Source organism: Hyla sarda, chromosome 3 (genome assembly GCF_029499605.1).
Source record: "Hyla sarda isolate aHylSar1 chromosome 3, aHylSar1.hap1, whole genome shotgun sequence".
In the NCBI taxonomy this organism is placed as follows: domain Eukaryota; kingdom Metazoa; phylum Chordata; class Amphibia; order Anura; family Hylidae; genus Hyla; species Hyla sarda.
In genome coordinates this window covers 411,322,917-411,343,488 of record NC_079191.1, presented here as the reverse complement: position 1 = coordinate 411,343,488, position 20,572 = coordinate 411,322,917, and the positions used below count along the sequence as shown (strand labels likewise).

The window sequence follows — 20,572 nt, the reverse complement described above, 5'->3', positions numbered from 1 at the left end:
GGGAACGTTTTCGGGGTTTCTATTCAAATCTTTTTGTGGTCCCCAAGAAGGGCGGTTCTGTGTGACCAATCCTAGACCTCAGGTGTCTCAACCGTCACCTTCTCATCCGCCACTTCAGAATGGAATCTCTCCCTTCGGTGGTGGCGTCCCTGGAACAAGGAGAGTTCCTTTCATCGGTGGACATCAAGGATACCTACCTCCATGTGCCAATATTTCCGGGCCATCATCGGTACCTCCGCTTTGCGGTTCCAGAGGGGCACTTTCAATTTGTAGCCCTCCCCTTTGGTCTAGCCATGGCTCCTCGGGTCTTTACAAAGATCCTTGCGCCAGTGATGGGCCTGTTACGGTCGAGGGGAATCTCGGTGATACCCTATCTGGATGACCTTCTCATCAAGGCTCCAACCAGAGCACAGACTCTGGAGAATCTGGACGTCACTGTCCACACTCTGACTCGCTTCGGGTGGATGGTCAACTGGGACAAGTCAGTTCTCCGTCCTACCCAGTCTCTAACATTTCTGGGACTTCGATTCGACACGGCCTCTTCCCGAATTTGTCTTCCGCCATACAAACGTCTGGTGCTCCGGTTGGGGGTCCGCTCCCTTCGGACCCAGGTATCAGTCTCCATCCGTACTTGTATGGAAGTCCTGGGTCGAATGGTGGCAACTATGGAGGCCGTACCCTTTGCCCAGTTTAATTACCGCCCCTTTCAACTGGCGATTCTCTCTCGATGGAACAGGTCTCCTCTCTCCCTCCATCGTCAGATTGTTCTCCCTTGCAGGGTCCATCAGTCTCTGCTCTGGTGGCTCCGCTCCCCCCTTCTTCTCCAAGGGCGGTCGTTTCTTCCCTTTCACTGGCAGGTTGTTACAACGGATGCCAGCCTGTCGGGCTGGGGCGGCATGTTCAGGGATTGGACAGTCCCGTCTTCAGTCCCGTCCTGTCCGCGTTCAGTCGGACAACGCCACGGCCGTGGCGTACATAAATCGACAGGGCGGCACTCGCAGCTCGGCAGCCATGGCCGAGGTGACCAAGATTCTCACCTGGGCGGAGAGCAAGGTTCCGGCCATTTCGGCGATTCACAGACCGGGAGTGCTCAACTGGGAAGCGGACTTCCTCAGTCGGTCCTCACCCGACCCCGGCGAGTGGTCTCTTCATCCGGAGGTCTTCGCGCAGCTCTGCGACCTCTGGGGCATTCCGGACATGGACCTCTTCGCGTCCCGGCACAATCGGAAGATCCTTCCGTTTGTTTCCAAGTCCCGGGACCCTCAGGCTCTGGCCGTGGACGCCCTAGTGATTCCTTGGGTGGGGTTTGCCCTACCCTATCTTTTCCCTCCTCTTCCGCTCCTTCCCTGGGTGCTGAGGAAGCTCAAGGCAGAGGACGTCCCCGCCATTCTGGTAGCTCCAGATTGGCCCCGAAGGTCGTGGTACGCCGACGTAGTCAGGCTCCTGGACGACGCTCTTCTGCGTCTTCCGCTCCACCCAGACCTACTCTCTCAGGGTCCTCTTTGCCACCCCAATTTACAGTCGCTGCATTTGACTGCGTGGCGGTTGAGACTGCGGTTTTGAGGGCCCGCGGGTTCTCTTCCCAAGTCATTCACACCATGCTCAAGGCTCTTAAGCCCTCCTCCGCAAGAATTTACCACTGTACTTGGCGGTCTTATTTTCGTTGTTGTGAAGCTGAGGACTTCTCCCCGGTAACTTTCTCGGTTCCCCGTCTTCTCTCCTTTTTGCAGTCGGGGTTGGAACTGGAGTTGTCTCTCAGTTCCCTTAAAGGTCAAGTTTCGGCCCTTGCTGTTCTTTTCCAGCGGCCACTGGCTTCTAATTCTCATGTCCGGACCTTCCTGCAAGGAGTGGCGCACGCTGTTCCGCCTCATCGATCACCCTCTCCCCCTTGGGACTTGAATTTGGTTCTGAGTGCCCTCCAGGGTGCACCCTTTGAGCCCCTAAGAGAGGTGTCTCCCCGCCTCCTTTCTTGGAAAGTGGCGTTTCTTGTTGCTATCATCTCCATCCGGAGGGTGTCTGAACTGGCAGCTCTTTCCTGCCATTCTCCGTTTCTGGTGATCCACCAGGACAAGGTCGTTTTCCGGCCAGATCCTTCCTTTTTGCCTAAGGTGGTCTCGGTCCTCCCGTCCTTTTGTCCTGCTCCTACTCATCCTAAGGAGCGCTTACTACACAAGCTGGATGTAGTTCGGGCTGTTCGGTCTTATCTCTAGAATCACTTCTTCGTTTCGTCAGTGTGATTCCTTTTTCGTCCTTACGGAAGGTCGTCGCAAGGGACAACCTGCTTCCAAGGCCACCATTTCTCGGTGGATTCGGTCCGCAATTTCGGAAGTTTATCGCTTTAAGGGGAAGATTCCTCCGTTCAGAGTTGTGGCTCATTCTATCCTTTCTGTTGGGGCATCCTGGGCTCTCCAGAATAGAGCCTCGGCCTCGCAGATTTGCAAGGCGGCTACCTGGTTGTCTTTGCACACTTTCTCGAGGTTTTACCGAGTTCATACTTTCGCATCGGCTGATGCTATTCTGGGTCGTAAAGTGTTGCAGGCGGCAGTGGATCGGCCGTCCGTCTGATTAGTTATCTGCCCACCCAAGAGACTGCTTTGGTACGTCCCAAGGTCTGTGTCCCCCAATGGAGCCGATAGAGAAAAGGAGATTTTTGTTTACTTACCGTAAAAGCTCTTTCTCGAAGGATCCATTGGGGAACACAGCTCCCGCCCTTTTTGGGTTTTTCCCTTTGGTTCTCTGTCCGAGGGTGTGTTGCGTTATGTTTCTTCTTCTGGTTCTCGAACAGTTTTTTTTTTTTTTTGGGGGGGGGGGGGGGGGGATGGGTGTTCCTTGGCCTATTGGTCTCCTCCTATTGCTCTGGAACTTAAACTGACTAGCTCAGAGCCTGAAGACGGGTATATCCTGCTGGGAGGAGCTGACTTTTTTTATTACCATAGTGTCACACCTCCTAGAGACAGCAGCATACACCCATGGTCTGTGTCCCCAATGGATCCTTCGAGAAAGAGATTTTACGGTAAGTACACAAAAATCTCCTTTTTGGGCCCCTTTGGCGTTTCTTTAAAATGTGTTGGGTACCAAAAAAAAGGATGCAGTAGTGAAGGAAAAAAAATTAATTAATGAAATTCATATTTTTTATACCAACATTTTTATTAATTTTTAAACAGGGATCAATTTATGTTGGTGGGCGGGGCACTAAAAATGTAGCCGACGATAATAAAAATGTAGTGTGTGTGTTTTTCACTTTTTTTTTCTTTACTTTTTATATTTTTAGGTAGTACTACTACTCCCAGCATGAAACACACTGGTCCGTGATGGGAGTAGTAGTTTCTGTTCTAATAGACACATCCCCAGGGTGTCACTCCTGACACCCGATGCAATCATCCATAATATAGCAGAGATGCGGATTGGCTCTATACAGCGCTCCGATCTCTGCACTATACTCCGGCCAGTGATGTGAATAGAAATTGTCCTCCCAGAGGGAAATATGAATGAGTGAGTAGCCGTCCGAAGTACAGAGCAGAGATGCGAGCGCGGGAGAAAGCCGCTCCGCATCTCACGGATGAAGGACGATCGTAGCGGGTATCAGGAGTGACACCCGCTGTGATCTGTCCTTAACTGCAGGTACTCCTACTCCCAGCATGAAGCAGAACGTGCTCCATGTTGGGAGCAGTAGTACCTGCAGTTAAGGACAGATCACAGCGGATGTCACTCCTGACACCTGTTGCGATCCTCCTGTATAATGTATAGATGCGGCCACTCTTCTATGGTCTCTTGCACTGCGTATATATACACCTATTCATATTTCCCATAGAGAGTTGTGATTGGCTGAATAGGTGTATAAATACGGCAGTGCAGGGGACCATAGAAGAGCGACTGGGCACATCTATACATTATTCAGGAGGATTGCAACGGTTGTCAGAAGTGATACCCGGGGCGATCTGTCTATTAGTACAGGTACTACTACTCCCATCATGGAACAGTGTGTCCCATGCTGGAAGTAGTAGTACTACCTAAAAATGTATTTTTTTAAAAGTGAAAAACACACACACTACATTTTTATTATTGTCGGCTACATTTGTAGTGCCCTGCCCGCCCACATAAATTGATCCCTGTTTTAAAAATGAATAAATATTCAATGAAAAAACACCATGGGGGCCGTTTTGGCGTTTTTTTGGGGGGAAAAACGCACAAAAGAAAAAAAAGAAGTAGAAACTTAGCCTTAAGGAGAATTTTAAAACATTGACTTCTGTAATGATTTTAAATATTTAAATAAGTTGGATATGATTATACCAGTTTCCATAGGGATGTTTGCACATAGTTTAATTGTCTTTAGCCATCTTACGTCTATGTCATGGTTACTATTACTAGTATTAGGGTGATAGCAGTGTTATTTATGCTTTTTCAAGCATCTGTCCATGCATATGTATGAGTTTATGTCGCTTTTCCTTCTGTGTCACCACTGTTTCTCCCTGTTTTTTCCCCCCAACATATATATATATATATATATGTATATATATATACACATATTGGCCCTCATTTACTTAGAAAATTGGGTTGTAAGTCTATCTTGCTTTCTTACCCGATTGCTTTTTTCCCCTGGTATTTATTATTATGTCGCATCCTGTTTGTCGCACGTGGGTTTTGTTGGTTTTGGTTTCCAACTCCTCTGAGTTGTCGGGAAAAAATACACAACAATTCAACAAATTCGGGTTGGAAACCTTTATAAATACGTGGTAAAGCTCAGAAATGTCGGGTTACGCCCCTTTTTCGGGTTTGGGAGAATCCACATTGGGTCCGTCGGGAAAAAATGTCGCATCCTGTCGCAGACTGGCGCACGATGTCTGCAACATGTCGCAGACAAAGATGCGCCAAAAAAACCCGACAAAACAAGGTGGGTTTAGAATAGTAAATGAGGGCCATTCTGTTGTTTCCCGTGTGCGCTAATTTTCTTTTCACTGACTTTGTTCTTCCGAATATTTAAATCTATATTTTCTTATAGCCTGGTGAAGAGTTAAATACAGATTTTTCTGCATCAAATTCAAACTCCATTTTCGCCAATTCAAGTGTAAGTACAAAGCTCAAAGAAGTGCTACTGTTTTAACGTAGTAGGGCATGCAGAGTGCTCTGCTTATGTATTTTGTTCTACAAAGATCTCAGAAACTTCAATTACTTTTGTGATTGTTTACATGGCCACCTGCCCAGTCATAGAGAGAATAGGATACATATTGTACATAATAAGCCTATGCAGTTCTCTCCCAAATTGTCCCTCTGCTTAAAGGGGTACTCCCGTGGAAAACTTTTTTTTTTTTTTTAAATCAACTGGTGCCAGAAAGTTAAGCAGATTTGTAAATTAGTTCTATTAAAAAATCTTAATCCTTCCAATACATTTTATGGGCTGTATACTACAGAGGAAATACTTTTCTTTTTGGATTTCTCTGATGTCACGACCACAGTGCTCTCTGCTGACCTCTGCTGACCATTTTAGGAACAGTCCAGAGCAGCATATGTTTGCTATGGGGATTGAAGGATTAAGATTTTTTAATAGAAGTTATTTTCAAATCTGTTGAACTTTCTGGCACCAGTTGATTTAAAAAAAAAAAAAAAAAAAAAAAAAAAAAAGTTTTCCACCGGAGTACCCCTTTAAGGGTATGTTCAAACGTTAGAGTCTCCGTGCGGAATTCCAACGGAATATTCCACACGGATATTCTGCTGCAGGAGAGTCTTATTGATTTCAATGGGATTCTGCTGCACTACATATGCCGCCGAAATCCCAATTCTGGCATCCACAAAAAGAATAGACTTGTCTATTCTTTTTGGAGATTTTGCTTGGAAAGGCAATGCCGTCTATGAGACTGCGCATTTCCAAGCGGTCCTGTTGCCTGCCAGGCTATTCAAATGTTTGGAATGTTCACATATGTTTTCCATGCGGACATTCCGCACATTTTACACTGTGTGAACATAGCCTAAGGGTATGGCCACATGTTGCGGAAACGTTTCAGGTTTTCCCTAAGAAAATCTGTAAAGGGGAGGACATTTTCTTTTTTTTCAAATTCAAAAAAGGGTTTTATTGAAAGTGGTAAAAGAGGCATTACAAGCAATAGGTGAGTAACAGGATAAACAAACTTGTAAGAGAGAAAGGAGTCCGGTGGCCAGGGTAGGCCCAATGGACAGCAGCTAAACAATGCATAATCACATGACATGTCATATATCAAAAAAGAACAGCAAGTGGTAAATTCCACAATAAGTAGTGCAACAAACAGTCAATCAGGAGCAACATATAGCGTCCCAGGCACAAGGGCCAGGGTTACCTAGATAGGTCGGGTACGAGTCCTAATGAGGAATCTGAAATCAACAATAGGTGCGCCAGTGGAAGTACCAAAGAGAAAGAAAGCGAACAGATGTAAACGGTGTCGTGTGGGAAACAATAAGAGACAACAGAAAAGGGGGGAGGGTCATGGAAGGAGGAAAAGGTAAGGAGTCAGGTTCTGAGCAGTAAAAGAGGGACATACAGACAAGGGTTGGCAAGAAAAGGAGAGGGACTGAGAAGAAGAAAAAAGAGGGAGGGGGGAGGGAACGGGGGGGGGGAGAAAAGGAGAGGACATTTTCTAAATATAAGCTGCATATCTTAATCATGTCAATTGTTTTGTCAAATTTTCTTACTTGACTTCAAGAAAGTCAGAAGCTAGGTATTATAGATTTTCCTGCAGATACGCTGGGGATCTACAGCAAAATCCACAATTGCGGATTTGAAATGCATAGATTTTTTATATCTTTAAACATTAGCATATTATGCAACTGCAAATCCGCATAGTTTGGTATGGATGTGTAGTATCACTGCTGAAATGCAACATGTTTTTTCTGCAGTGGAAAATCTGCATTTCTGCAGTGTGTGGTCATACCCTCATAGTGGTATTTCTATCTCATATCACTAGAATAGGCCTTCATTTTATCATTATCATCAAAATGCAGAAAGTGCTATCAAATATATATAATTTGCTTTCAAAGGTACATAAAAATGAATAAAGCAAAAAGTTTTAAAACAATAAATGACAAATGATCAAACAATAAATGAATTGGGATATGCAGATTATGTAATCTACATACCGGAGTGACCATGTGGCCTCCAGTACGTGGTTCATGCTGAAAGAACGTATGAACCGATATAGGTTCAATATACAGTCAATTGTAAACAACAAAGTAAGACACTTTATGCACATTCACAATAGTGATAGTAAACTACTTAAATTGGTCCCCATAGAGCAGAATGGAAATAAAAGATCCAGATATAAAATTATGTCACCTTGAGAATAATTAGATTTTTAGTTTGGATACATTGTATCTAAAATGGTTTGAATGAGATTATGGAGAAGATATACCGTATATACTCGAGTATAAGCCGACCCGAGTATAAGCCGAGACCCCTAATTTCAACCCAAAATCCCAGGAAAAGTTATTGACTCGAGTATAAGCCTAGGGTGGGAAATACCTCATCCCCCCCTGTCATCATCCAGACCCGTCATTAACATCCTCATCATCCCCTTGTCATCATCCCACACATCCCCCCTTCATCATCCCCTTATCATCATCCCACACATCCCCTTATCATCCCACACATCCCCCCTTCATCATCCCCTTGTCATCATCCCACACATCCCCTTATCATCCCACACATCCCCCCTTCATCATCCCCTTGTCATCATCCCACACATCCCCTTATCATCCCACACATCCCCCCTTCATCATCCCCTTGTCATCATCCCACACATCCCCCTTCATCATCCCCTTGTCATCATCCCACACATCCCCTTATCCCACACATCCCCCCTTCATCATCCCCTTGTCATCATCCCACACATCCCCCCTTCATCATCCCCTTGTCATCATCCCACACATCCCCTTATCATCCCACACATCCCCCCTTCATCATCCCCTTGTCATCATCCCACACATCCCCTTATCATCCCACACATCCCCCCTTCATCATCCCCTTGTAATCATCCCACACCCCCCCCCTTCATCATCCCCACCCCCCTTCATCATCCTCTTCTCATCATTCGCCCTCAGTGGTCTTCAACCTGCGGACCTCCAGAGGTTTCAAAACTACAACTCCCAGCAAGCCCGGGCAGCCATCGGCTGTCCGGGCTTGCTGGGAGTTGTAGTTTTGAAACCTCCGGAGGTCCGCAGGTTGAAGACCACTGCGGCCTTCAACATGCGGACCTCCAGAGGTTTCAAAACTACAACTCCCAGCAAACCCGGGCAGCCATCGGCTGTCCGGGCTTGCTGGGAGTTGTAGTTTTGAAACCTCCGGAGGTCCGCAGGTTGAAGACCACTGCGGCCTTCAACATCATCCAGCCCCCTCTCACCCCCTTTAGTTCTGAGTACTCACCTCCGCTCGGCGCTGGTCCGGTCCTGCAGGGCTGTCCGGTAAGGAGGTGGTCCGGTGAGGAGGTGGTCCGGGCTGCTATCTTCACCGGGGGCGCCTCTTCTCCGCGCTTCCGGCCCGGAATAGAGCCGTTGCCTAGACAACGACGCATCTGCGTCGTTGTCAAGGCAACGTGACTATTCTGAGGCCGGGCCCGAAGCGCTTAGAAGAGGCCTCCCCGGTGAAGATAGCAGCCCGGACCACCTCCTCACCGGACCACCTCCTTACCGGACAGCCCTGCAGGACCGGACCAGCGCCGAGCGGAGGTGAGTACTCAGAACTAAAGGGGGTGAGAGGGGGCTGGATGATGTTGAAGGCCGCAGTGGTCTTCAACCTGCGGACCTCCGGAGGTTTCAAAACTACAACTCCCAGCAAGCCCGGACAGCCGATGGCTGCCCTGGCTTGCTGGGAGTTGTAGTTTTGAAACCTCTGGAAGTCCGCAGGTTGAAGACCACTGCGGGTGGGGGAGTTCACTCGAGTATAAGCCGAGGGGGGTGTTTTCAGCACGAAAAATCGTGCTGAAAAACTCGGCTTATACTCGAGTATATACGGTAGTGGCAGTAGTGATAGTATTGGACAAAATAGGTTAGGAAAAAGATAAATTGGTGCTAGTGATAGAACTAGATAAGATAAAGATGAAACAAAATGAAAATAAAGACACAAATAAAAATTGTTGGTTTTCTGCACATCATCCTGTACAGATCAATTTAAATGATAAGCTGATACTACCGTATGTTGTTGGAAGGATAACTGGAATATTATCTTTTCACACTGATGGTAATTTAAAGTGAAACTGACAGGCTGTTCCCCCGCACTAAACCCAATATACTAGGGTTATAGTGCAGGTGAACAGCATTAAAATGCGAGGTCACTTACGTGAATTTGTGAAGTATTACCAGAATTGGGCATCTTAAAGAGTGTCTGTCACCATACTAAACTTTTTATATATTGTTTCTTATGGAATTATAAGACACGTTGCTGTTTACTTGCTGTTAAAATTCTGAACCTTTATATGTTTTTAATGTGATTGAAAAAACAGCCACTAGGTGTCTCTGTTCTGTTCCCTGCACAAGTCAAACAGTTAGTTTGGTCTCCTCCTGGCCTGGCAGGAGACCAAACTCAGCATGGTGAGGCACAGCTCTCACAGGCTTCAGTGAGTTTCTTCTGCCAAGGGGAAAGGTATGATACACAGCTTTTTAAAGATCTGAAGTTTTTTTTAAGGGCAGAAGGGATGTTAGGAGTTGTTTGGGAATATAATCTGGGTTGGTTTAGCCCCTTAATGACCATGGACGTATATTTACGTCCGTGGCTGGCTCCCAATGTGTGAAGCACGCTCAGAAGCTGAGCGCGCTTTGTATTTGCGTGGTCCCAATTGCTATCAGCAACCAGGACCCACGGCTAATACCGGACATCGCCGATCGGGCTTATGTCCAGTATTAACCCTTTAGTCTAAAACGGGAGAATACACTGCCGGTTAGCTCAGCAGAGCTGTTCGGGACCGCCGCGTTAAAATCACGGCGTCCAAAACAGCTATGAGGACAGCGGGAAGTGTCCTACCTTCTTCCCAATGTCTGATCGGCGTTTAATTGCTTCAAGCCTGAAATCCAGGCTTGAGCAATCAAGCGCAGAAAACACTGATCAATGCATTCCTATGGCAATGCATTGAAGAGTGTATGCAATCAGTGTATGCTGTTTTATAGCTCCTAGAGGGGGCTATAACACTGCATAAAAAAAGTTTTAAAAAAAAGTTAATAAATGTAATTTAACACCTTCACTAATAAAAATCAGAATCACCCCCCTTTTCCCATAAAAAAAAAAAGTGTGTAAATAAAAATAAAAAACAAACATATGTGGTATCACTGCATGCATAAATGTCCGAACCATAAAAATAGTCCAAATCGAGTATTTCTCTATCGGCTCCATTGGGGGACACAGACCATGGGTGTATGCTGCTGTCACTAGGAGGTTTGACACTATGGCAACAAGAGAAGTCGGCTCCTCCCAGCAGGGTATACCCGCCCAAAGGCATCTGAGGTAATCAGTTTTAGCTTAGTGTCTTAAGGAGGTGGACATGGTCTGGAGTTCTCTCCAGACCAGGTCTTATGTTTTATTATTTTCCTAGTTAGGGATGTGTTAGTTTTTTATTCCTTTTTCTTTCATGTTTTCAGGTGGGGATTCAGGAACTGCGGCTCACTGTCTCCCCATTGCGATTGAGGGGGAACAGACATTGCGTATATGCGCTGTTAACCCCCTCTCGCCAACGGTCAGCCTCTGGTGTTGTACCTCATGGGTCCGGGTTCCCCTATTTCCCTGCTCGCTTCGCTCGCACATGGTAGCTCGGTAGACTTCATATTAAGACTTTATGAGAGTTCTTCTGACTGAGGTGAGTATATTCCCTTTCTCCTAGGTACAGCCTTGCAACCTCTGGAGACCCTCACTTTTTGCCCACTTTTTCTCAGGGGCTGGCCTGGACAGGGGGTTGTTCTATATTTATTGAAAAAACTGGGGTGAGCAGGAGCATTTTTGGACTGGGGCACAGCTTTATTCAGAGGGCACTATACTTTTCACTTTCCTGAACGATATGTGTGTGTGGTGTGTATGTTTCTTTAAGCGTCTGACAGCCGCAGCGTTTTTACTATGCGGGCGCATGAAGCGCCGGCTTACTTTCGCTTTCGGCAGCAGTCGGCTGCTGGCGGCGTCTCGCTCGCTACCCCGCAAGCGCATATGCGAATGACATGTTCGCTCGGGGAGAGGAGCGGGCGTGGGCGCCATTACTGACCTTCTTGTCAGAAGCTGAGGGTGCTATAGCTCCACCCCTCTGTTGTCGGGGCTTCTGAGATGGGCAGATTAGCCTCCAATCCGCGCTGTGCGCGCGTTGTGAGAGGCAGGGGCCAATCAGCAGTGCCCCTGCTCCTGGCCCGCCCCTCTTATGCTATTGGCCGGCATTTCTCCCTTCTTTGTCTACACTAGAACGGAGTTCTCTTCACTGCAGCTGCCCTGGGGTCACAGACTTGGGCTGCATAGACAACTGGAGCATTAGTTCATAATTTTGTCTGTAAAAGTTGTAATTTCACAATGCCTGGTTCTGCTGAAACCATTTGCTCCCTCTAAACAGTTAACTGGAGTGTTAGCCACTCATTACATCTGTAAAAGCTGTATCTCAAAAATGTCTGTTTCTGCTGAACCACTTGTTCTGCCTGCTCCACTGCTCCCCCAGACCCCCTGCTATTCTACCTCGGTTGTCTACCAGTCCCGGTGGGTTCGGCCACCCCTCCAGCCTGGGTTCTCTCCCTCCCCCAGTCTATATCTGACTTGGCTCAGGTCTCCTGTTATAAGGTGACTGCATTGAAGAGGCCCTCTGGAGGGTCCCACTCTCCTCCTATACTGATGCTCTCGCAGCGTCATGGGGGTGTTTTTCATCTGACTCATCCTCCGAGTCTTCTGGCAGGCACGGGCACTCCCCTCACAGGCATTGCTCTGTTACTCCACCCTGTAGCAAGCGTCGCTCCTCTAGAGGATGCTCCAATGGTCGCCGCTCTGGCTCTCTAGACATGCGTACCTGGTCAGTCTCCCCTTCTTCCAGGGCCACCTCACACGTTCCCATTCACCTGGAGAACTTGTGGATGCAGTTTCCGATTCGGCCTCTGATTCAGAGGACCACACGGATATGTCGGACATGGTGCACTCATTGGTCTCCGCCACAAGAGACACCTTCCATCTAGAGGACCCAGGAACTTCGGACGTGGCTCCAGAAGTTTCCTTTAATCGTGCTCAACCTCCAGGGTGGCCTCACCTCGTTCCCATTCTCCCGGAGAACTTGTGGATGAGGTTTCTGATTCAGCCTCCGACTCAGAGGACCACACGGATATGCCTGATGTGGTGTACTCATTGGTTTTGGCCATAAGAGACACCTTCCAGCTAAAGGTCCTAGGAACTTCGAACATGGTCCAGAAGTTTCCTCTCATCGTGCCCGACCTCTTCCAGGGCTGCCTGACCTCATTCCCATTCACCTGGAGAACTTGCGAATGAGGTTTCTGATTCGGCCTCCGACTTAAAGGAACGCACGGATGCCTGATGTGGTGTACTCATTGGTTTCAGCCATAAGATACACCTTCCATCTAAAGGACCCAGGAACTTTGGACGTGGCTCCAGAAGTCTCCTTTTCTTCGTGCCCGACCGGCACCCAAGACATTCAGTTCTCACGCTGAATTTTACACCCTGCTGGTATCCGCCTGGAGGCACCCTTACAAGAAGTTTCAGGAAACTTAGAAGGTTTAAGCGTGGTATCCCTTCGCCAAGGACCTCTTTGCTTGGTGGACCTCCTCTCCAACTGTGGATATGCCGGTCTCCCGCCTCTCTAAGGCGCCTACCGGGCCTTTGGCTGATGTCGCTGCATTCAAGATCCAGCCGACCTGAAGGTGGAGACTTTGACAAACTTTGCCTTGAGACAGCAGGATCTTCCTGCTTTTGCTTCGGCCTGGGGGTCAAGGGCCCTTTCAGTGTGGTCTCCCAACTCTGCCAGGGTAGTCTTCAAGATCCCTCTGGAGGATTTATTTAATCTAGCCCGATGCTCCGCAGCTGAAGATTTTCTGTTTCATGCTCAGCCACTGTGCTGCATTTGCCACAAGCTACCTGGTAGCCACCGTCCCTCCATGTGGCTTAAAGCCTGGAATGTGGATGCCGCCTTCAGGAAGTGAGGCGTCGGGCAGAAAAGAGTTCTTTATTACCTCTGGATACGGCTCGCAGAACCGCTTTCTGTCGTAAGTCCTCCTTCGGGTTCTGCAGACCTTTGGTGCCACACAGGGTACCAACACGGGGTCCAGCCGGGCGCCTTCACGGGAAGAGGGCTTCCTCCTTCCGGACCTGTCCCTCCCGGAGGTAGGCTATCCATTCAGGCCGTTTTGCGGCCCCATCGGGCACCCGTAGGCCTTCCTCGATCTGATGGGTCGCCCCCACCCGCCGACCTTTCTCGGGTGGTTGGTCGCCTCTTACTCTTCCGGGATGCCTGGACTACGCACATTCATTGTCCCGGTTCCTTCAGGGGAACGTTTTCGAGGTTTATTCCAACCTCTTTGTGGTCCCCAAGAAAGGCGTTTCTGTAAGCCCAATCTTGGTTCTTGAGTATCTCAGCCAGCATCTTCTGCTTCCCATCCCGAATGGAGTCTCTCCGTTCGGTGCTGGCATCCCTGGTTCATGGGGAATTTTCGTTCCTTGGTGGACATCAAGGATGCCTGCCTCCACATGTCATTGTTCTGGTCATCAGCGGTACCTCCGCTTTGCAGTTCCGGAAGGTCATTTTCTATTGTGGCTCTCCATTTCGGTCTGGCCACTTCTCCGCGGACCTTTAACATAATCCTGGCGTCTGTGATAGCCCCTTTTATGGACAACAGTTGTTTCCGTGATTCCTTACTTGGACGACCTTCTGATCAGAGTTCCAGCCAGGGCCCAGATCCTGGAGAGTCTTGGTCTCAACCTCCAGACCTTGTCTCTCTTCGGTTGGATGGTCATTCGGGACAAGTCCAACCGCTTTCCTGGGGCTCCAGTTCGACGCGGCCTCTGCCCGCTTTCAAATCTGCCGACCAATCGGCTGACTCTCTTATCAAGAGTCAGATGACTTTGGCACCCTGCTCCAGTTTCCATTAGCTTTTGCATGGATGTCCTGGGTCGGTTAGCGGCGGCCGTGAAGGCCGTGCCATTTGCCCAGTTTCATCACCGACCTCTTCAATTGGTGATTCTCTTCTGGTGGGACAGGTCTCCATTGTCACTCGACAGTCTTGTCGGTCCCTTCTATGGTGGCTTTGTTTCCCCTCCTTTTTCGGGGGCGCTCCTTCCTGCCCCTCCCTGCCAGTCTGTCGGGCTGGGGAGGTGTTTTCAAGGACCGGACGGTCTGGGGCCTTGGTCCCTCGAGAAGCCCTTTTCTCCTTCAACATGTTGGGGCCTAGGGCAATCCTTTCTTTCTTGGGAAATTCCCTTCTTGGCAGAACTCAGGTTTCCGTCCATCTCAGCGCTTTTCATTCCGGGTGTTTCTGGGATGTGGTCTTTCTCAGCCGGTCCTCAGCCGTCCAAGGCAAGTGGTCCCTACATCCGGAGGTGTTTGCAGTGATCTGCAACCTCTGGGGCGCTCCAGGCGTGGATGCCACAACCAAACGTTCCTCTTTCTTGGTCGGGCTTTGCCCTACCTTATCTGTTTATTGGTCGGGCTTTGCCTTACCTTATCTGTTTCCTCCCCTTCCTCTCTTTTCGGGGTTCATGAGGAAACTCACAGCAGAGGGCGTTCTCGCCATTCTCGTGGCCTAGACTGGCCCCGGCGGGCATGGTACGTCATCGTGGTCAGGCTCCTGTACTACTTACCTCTGCACCTTCCCTATCGTCCAGACCTCCTATATCAGGTCTCCTGTGCCACCCCTATTTACCGTCTCTGCTTTTGATGGCATGGCGTTGAGACAGCGGTTCTGAGGATCCACGGTTTCTCTTCCCAAGTGGTTCACATCATGCTGAGGGCTCACAAGCCTTCCTCTGCAAAGGTTTACCACCATACTTGGCGATCTTATTTCTGTTGGTGTGAAACTCAGCCTTTTTCTCCGGTCGTGGTTGGTTTTCGTCCGTTTCCATTCTTTTTCAACGTTCTTTGGCGTTCAATTATGATGTCCGAACCTAGTTCAGGGAGTGGCACAAGCTGCCCCTCCTTATCAGTCCCCTTTTTTCCCTTGGGACTTACACTTGGTCTTAGGTGCTCTGCAGGACGCCCCTTTTGACCCTCTCAGGGGCATTTCTTTTCGCCTCCTTCCCCGGAAGGTGGCGTTCCTTATTGCTCTTACCTCTGTTAGGAGGGTGTCAGAGCTGGTATCTCTCTCCTGCTGTTCTCCCTTCCTGGTGTTATACCAGGACAAGTTGTTTTTCGTCCAGGTCCGTCATTCTTACCTGAGATGGTTTTTTGACTTTTTCATCTCAATGAGAACATCGTCCTACTGTCCTCTTGTCTGGCCCCTTCTCATTCCTGGAAGCGTTTGTTCCACAATCTGGTTGTGGTGAGGGCTGTTCGGACTTATCTCTCGGTCACTCTTTCCTTTCCGCAGTGTGACCCCCTTTTTTGTTTTTCTGGAAGGTCGTTGTATAGGACAACCTGCTTCTACGACCACAAATGAAAGTGCAAAAACTGAAAAATGCTTGGTCCCTAAGGGGTTAAAAAATATGGTTTGATGACAGGTACACTTTAAGTCTTCTAGTTCTATTGTGCAACTCTGCCTCTTCAATATTCCCTACTCTGCCTGCCCCTGTGATAAATATGCAAAATAATTCATTCTCACATAGCTAGGACGTGAGAGAATTATTTTGCATATTCATTAGGGGGGAGGGGGGTTAATATTGGACGGGTAATATTGAGGAGGCAGGAGAGCGTGGTGAGCCGGCGCCCCACCTCCATTGCGCAGAGCTGTGCAATAGAACTAGAAGACTTAAGACGCACAACTCTGGAAATACTTCACCACAAACTCATGTAAGTGACTTTGCATTTGAATGCTTTTCACCCGCACTATAACCCAGTGTATTGGGTTTAGTGTGGGTGAACAGCCTGTCAGTTTTGCTTTAATATGCGGTTTACTCATTTGTTATGCACATTTAATGGATTGTTGCTGATCTAGTATGTATTCTATATACAGTATGTAATTCATGTTTTTATTTATTTATGTGATTGAGTATGAATATGTACACTATATAGAGAAATGTTCCTGTATGATTATGGTAGAAGGAAAGAGAAAAAGGGTTAAACTGGTAGCAATATGCTACATCCGGTTACATAAGCAGTGGGGGAAATGAGCATATATATTGGTGTTTGTAAATGTACTCTTGATAAAGGGATGAACCCTTCAACGTGTTGAGTTGCTATTTTATTGTATGTCTTATGAAAATAAAAGTAGTAAAGACTACTGAACTTAGTCCTGGAACCACATGGTGGTACAGAATGTGTAGATGAGCCTGTGGAGGTATAAAGGAAGAGTGGACCCCCCAAAGTAAGTCTGTTTCAGTGCACCTAAGGGAGATAGTGAAAGAAACACATACTGTGGTTGTGCCTGCTTTCCAATATTTGACAAAACATTGCAGCATTCTTTAGCCCTTATTCTGAACTTAGTGTTAAAAAGCAGTGTAAACATAGCACGGTTACTCAGTATGGTCTGGAGTTGTAGGCATTCTGTGTGCCAGTGTGTAGTTCTCCCTTATGAGCAATTATTCTAGCAGAGAATACCTTTGCAATGTGAAAGATCCACTGTTTGCTGTACAAAACAAAAACCTCCTCGTGTGTCTGTAAAAAAAAAAAATGAAGGTTTTTGGAGAAACAATATTGTGTCCCCAAAATATAATATGTTATTAGCAATTATCATACAGTTTATTGGTACAGGTTTGTATCCATACTTTGATTAATTATTCTTTTTTCCCATTAGCTGACTGATTCTAAGTCATCCATAAAAAGTGTGCAAAGCCTGGCTGACGAGGAATCCACAGACGGACTTCAGCTGTCAAACAACATTCAGTTCTTTGAAGATGAGCTTGAATCTTCCTCTATCCCAGACCTCAGTGAGGACATTCTCCAGAAATCACTGCAGGAGGCCAATATCACAGAGCAGATATTGGCAGAAGAGGCTTATTTGGATGCCAGTGTAGCCGCAAGCCAACAGTTTGCAAACGCTCTGCATCATGCCCTTTCATCAGCATCCCTCACCCAGGTTTCTAATACTGCTAGTTACTCAGGTCAGACATTACATCCCATAGGAGTGACGCACATGCCTGTAGGTGCATCATTTGCCAGCAATACATTAGGTGTACAGCATGGTTTTATGCAACCAGTGGGAATTATACCTAGCCAGCATATTCCTACCAGTAGTCACAGTGGTTCCGGACAGATACATCTTATTGGTTCCATCAACAATCAGTCTCCAGTGATGACTATTAATAATCCCGATGGATCTCAGATTATACTTAAAAGTGGTCAGCAGGCACCTCCGAGTAGCACAAGTGGTGGAGTACTTGTGCAGAGTCATACTCAAAATGGCAGTACAATGTTTTCCAGTCCAAATGTAAGTCCAGCTGGACAGCAAGTCACGGTTCCTTTCAGTAGTGGAAATTTCCAGACGTCCTTACCGGTCCATAATATAATTATTCATAGAGGTCCAGCACCAAATGCTAGTAAAGGCCCGATTAATATTCAGCCAAAGCCTATGCAGGTGGGACAGCAAATGTCCTACAGTGTCAGTAATTTGGGAATGCATCATCATAGACATCAAGGAGCGCATTGTGTTCCTGGAAATTCAGCACAAAGCCCTTCAATGGATCAGCAAATTCCTATAACTCATCAACGTTCCCATAAAGCATCGAGCCAGCAGCCAGGTAGCAGCATTGTTATCCATTCTCCTTTAGGAGAAGCACATGCTCATCATAACCAATTCTTCATTCCCGCAGGCCTTTCCATAAACTCCAGCTCTCTCCAACATATTCAGGCCATAAATGCCCAGTTTGTCCAGACACAATCTTCTCACCTCGGTCCTCACCAAGTCCCCACAGAACATATAATGCTGAACAGAAACACAGGTGGCATGATTAGGCCTAGCCAACATTATTCTGGGCAAATGTTACATAGCCCGGGAACTGCTGTACAGCTTGTTTCTGGCCAGACATTCTCAAGTTCCGGAGGACAAGTCTTTTTGAACCATGGACCATCTCAAATTGTTGGAGGACAAGTAGCACAGGTGTCTCCTACACTTTTACATTTGTCACCTGGTCAAGGCAATAAAGCCCAAGGAGGATCAACATCATCTGGTTGCTCAAACATGACAACGACAAACCGCTTTACTGTTGTAAATCCTAGCACGGTTCTTCAAGGTATGGGACCATCATTTCAGAGTCCGGGATCTGGTGACAGCTATGGCGATCAGCAGAATGACAGGCACCATCCTGTATCTAATGAAACTCATCTTCCAGGATCCAATACTAAATCAAACAGCACATTCTGCTCTAACACCAATTCTAAGCAGCCATTCTCCTGCAGTCAGGTATGCTATTTCTCTATCCTGCAGCATGATTATGTCCCTCTGTTTATACAGTTCTCATCCTGATGGACATTGTGACAGCCTAGTTAATGAGGTTATCCCTAGGCTAAATATTTTCACCTATACACAGGATAGGGGAAAACAGTGGACATCCATTCTTATAATCTGTTGGGGTCCCTACTGTTGGACCCCTACAGATTAAGAGAATGGAGGTCTATTGTTTTTCAGGTGAATAGAGTGTGATAGGCAGTGAATAGAGCAGAGGCCGCTTTACCACTTCATTCACTCGGGACAAGGGACCTCTATGCTTATGATTGGTGAAGGTCCGAGTGGTTAGACACCCTACCCCTTCCCTGATCAGCTATTTGTCCCCGATAATTACTTTTAGTCTTGGGAAAACCCCTTTAAGATCCAAGCTGCACACATGTCCTGTCTTCAGGTTATATATCACAATGTTGTTTGCATTTTTTTAATTCTTTTTTCTCTCTGTGGTGGGGTTTTATGGGTAAAAATGGATTGGGACACAAATTGTGCCCCTTAATTGCAGCTGTTTGTATGCTGGCTACTTGGCACATTTTTTATTCGGCACATGTAACATGTCATTTATCCAGGTGGATTTAAAATTTGCAGCAGTGTGAACAACAGTGCATAGACAAAACACTGGGCAGATCATGGGTATGATCTGTCTGTTTTAGTAAACATTTGACCTCCTTCTTTTCTTACAAATCTGTGTTTCCTCTTCCTCCGTTTTGTTTTTTAAATGTACTAATAAATTGACAACTGGGCTTTATTATTCCCCTTGTCAATAAAGTGTGTCACTATTCAGTCTGACACTGTCTGACACATTATGTATGAAGACACCCTATTGATAAGGAAAATGATAACACCCAGTTGTCAATTTATTTATATATTTCAGAGACACTAAAGGGTAGCTTTTATTTTGACAAACTTCTATCTTGTCATAGTTACATGTAAGATGTTTTGGTGAGGGTCTGGGTCTTAAAAGGCAGAATCACTTGACTGAACAGTGGGCTTGTTTGTTTCTGTTTGGTTCTGCTAGACTTTCCGAGTTGTGTTCATTAAAACAAAGACTACGCATTTCAAGGGGTATCAGCCCTTTGTCATCATTTGTCAAAATGATGCTTAGGCTTTAAATCTTAATTCTCTTAGTATTTCTTACATAGAGCTTTCCCTAATGATTTGAAATGTCATCTTTATCCCGACCTCTGCACAGTGATCTAAGGCTCATCTTTAGATAAACAGGTTGACTGCTTCCTTTAAATAGGCACTGTCACTACCAAAAGTTTTTTTTTTTAAAGTAACAGAATTGTATCATAATACAGGCTGTAAGTTCAGATAATTGCTACATAAGAAATGCATTGTATTTACAAAGTCTCTCACCTTTTTGTGTTGGTTATATCTGGATATAAATGGTATAAATGACTTTGAATGACAAGGATAACCTTAGAATGTATTTTTATTTTTAGAGTCAGAAGAATATTCTGAATCATCATTCTGCAGGTTCATTAATGAAAAATCAAGAAGGGCAATCAAATACAACAGGTATGATGCTACTTATTTCAAGATTTAAGATTTTAGATTTCAATATCTGATGGTCTGGGTGCCAACACCCTGAGCAGCAGCTGTTCAGGTGAGCCATGGTACTCAGATATCAACCAGAAGTCTCGACCCTTTACACTTTGTAGTGGTGGTTCCAAGATACCGTAGCTTAGCTCCCATTCATTTCAATGGGAGCTGAGCTGCAATACCCTGGCTCCAGAACTACACAATGTACCGAGGTTTCCAGCTGATGTACATTGTGTATATTAGGCACTGATTGAAAGGAGTGCTATCAATATCTGGAATCTTAAAACACCTTTAAAGGGGCTTTTTGACAAATAACAGCTGAGTCCTGGTTCTTAAAGGGGTACTCCACTGGAAAAAAAATGTTTTAAATCAACTGGTGCCAGAAAGTTAAACAGATTTTTTAATTTTCTTTCTGCCTGACCACAGTGGAACTGTCCAGAGTAGGATTAAATCCCCATAGAAAACCTATCCTGCTCTGAACAGTTCCTGACATGGACAGAGGTGTCAGCAGAGAGCACTGTGG

General features: G+C 46.6%; 1 protein-coding gene across 8 annotated transcripts in view; it reads left to right on the top strand.

Annotated features, from left to right (window-relative positions):
* BICRAL (BICRA like chromatin remodeling complex associated protein) overlaps positions 1-20,572 on the top strand; it is a 90,494-nt gene that overhangs the window by 55,977 nt on the left and 13,945 nt on the right. For all 8 annotated transcript variants that reach the window (XM_056568182.1, XM_056568181.1, XM_056568180.1 and 5 more), the window contains 3 exons: positions 5,000-5,065; positions 16,861-18,465; positions 19,950-20,025. In XM_056568182.1, the coding sequence (XP_056424157.1) occupies positions 5,000-5,065; positions 16,861-18,465; positions 19,950-20,025 (1,747 nt within the window). The remainder of the gene's footprint in view (positions 1-4,999; positions 5,066-16,860; positions 18,466-19,949; positions 20,026-20,572) is intronic.